Source organism: Ciona intestinalis, chromosome 1 (genome assembly GCF_000224145.3).
Source record: "Ciona intestinalis chromosome 1, KH, whole genome shotgun sequence".
In the NCBI taxonomy this organism is placed as follows: Eukaryota; Metazoa; Chordata; class Ascidiacea; order Phlebobranchia; family Cionidae; genus Ciona; species Ciona intestinalis.
Genome location: NC_020166.2, coordinates 8,525,680 through 8,527,553, shown reverse-complemented (window position 1 = coordinate 8,527,553; position 1,874 = coordinate 8,525,680). Strand labels below are relative to the sequence as shown.

The following is a 1,874-nucleotide window of genomic DNA, read 5'->3' as shown; positions in this document are numbered from 1 at the left end:
GATTTCCTTTTAATATTCTTGACATATTCATCCTCATTTGTAAAAATGAGGTTTGTGTAGATCGCTCTAATGCTTGTAGTTCCTTTACACTAGGTGCCAGTATGTCAGTGTGATCCTTGTATTTGGAGATGTTGGACTTTGATCTCTTGCTGCCGTATACAACCTGGAAGGTGGGTTTGAATGAATAAATAAATCTAACTTATTTATCCTCGCATGGCGGGCTACGACAGTCATTACAACACGGGTGTTCTGTTTTATACACCTCGTGCCCACTTATGAGTTCCCACATATGTAACTTGTTTATCCTCGCGTGGCAGGACAACGACACTCGTTACAACACGGGTGTTCTGTTTTATACACCTCATGCCCACTTATGAGTTACCACGTACGTAACTTATTTATCCTCGCATGGTTTGGCAACGATATACATTACAACACGGGTGTTCTGTTTCATACACCTCGTGCCCGCTTACAAGTTACCATGTATGTAACTTTGTGGGTGATTGTTTGGGGGAGTTTTAATATAAATCATAATTGTGTGACTTCTCTTGTTTCTGTCTTGTTTCTGTCTTGTTTCTGTATGAAACGAAAATGGGAACAACCAACAAGCAACTTATTCAAATTAACCAAACCACGAGGTCTATGTTTAACATAAGAAAATGGTGCGCAATTCAAAAGTTTAAGAACCACTGGTTTAATGCATTTATAAAATATCTGCCACCATGGCCCATAGGTACAAGCATCAAACCCCACCCAGGTGACTAACCTTCCCATCAAACTCATCAACGGGGATTTCCATTTTGGGGGTTGTTTGTTCGATTGTTATTTTCAGATGAGATTCAATGTCTCCGAGTAAGCCGTTCTCATCGTACCTGCATGAGGGAAAGGGAACTCACAACAGTTTTTATTAAGAAAAAGTATAATTCACAATTCTTTTATCTATCTCTTTATCTGTAGGGATTTTAACTCTGTAGGGATTTTAACAACTGTGTGTAAACAAGCATGCTTTTCTTTAGCTTATACACCATTATTACAACATTAAATAATAAGCAAAACACCACAACTCACCAAATACAACAACCACCAAAATCAGTGAGGTTTGTATTGAAGCAACCTCTGCCCTTATTATTGCAATTGCTGTGATACCAGACCTGTGGATAATAAAAAGGTGAAACAGAAATATTAAACCGAAAAGCACTTTTCTGTATGATGTAGTAGGGTGGGGAAGATGGGAAACCTTTTCATTCTACTTTCTTGTCATTTTAGAAGTAAACAAAGAACATTCAACGAATTATAAACCGTATCCTCACAACTCCCATAGACCGTTGTTAATTGTTTAAAACTCGATCTGGATATTTGGATATTATGTGGTAAAGGTGTCCCATCTTTTTCCACAGTACTATATATATATAAATTAACAAAATGTTGCTGCCAGATACACTGCAAAGATAAACATCTCCTCTGACAATCAGTTATACTACCAAAGTTGCCTGGTTGTTATCATAAGGGTTTATTTGATCATGTTTATCAATAATAACTGGGCATGAGTATATAAACCAACTCTGGCCTACATCTCAGGCCCCCTGGTATGCCACACCCCTCAAAACTGTTAGCCCAAAAACATAAAACTGAATGAATGAATGAATGTAAATGAATGAATCTTACTTTATCCTAGCGTGGCCGGAAAACGACATTCGTTATCACACGGGTTTAACACCTCGTGCCAGCTTACGAGTTACCATGTATGTTACTTTGTGGGTGATTATTTTTTGGGGGAGGGGATTTTTTCATTTTTTTTTATGTATGGCTGTTAATTTGGACAACCCATTAGTGACCACTGGGTTGGAGCAATTGCCGTTAAGTGTCTTGCCCAA

At 38.0% G+C, this 1,874-nt stretch overlaps 1 protein-coding gene across 1 annotated transcript in view; it reads right to left on the bottom strand.

The window, feature by feature from the left end:
* Window positions 1-1,874, bottom strand: part of LOC100183686 (ATP-dependent RNA helicase DDX1-like) — a 13,554-nt gene that overhangs the window by 1,626 nt on the left and 10,054 nt on the right. Inside the window, exons 12-14 of the mRNA XM_026837013.1 lie at window positions 1,069-1,151; window positions 767-872; window positions 2-163 (exon numbers count right to left, since the gene is read on the bottom strand). Of these exons, the coding sequence (XP_026692814.1) occupies window positions 2-163; window positions 767-872; window positions 1,069-1,151 (351 nt within the window). The remainder of the gene's footprint in view (window position 1; window positions 164-766; window positions 873-1,068; window positions 1,152-1,874) is intronic.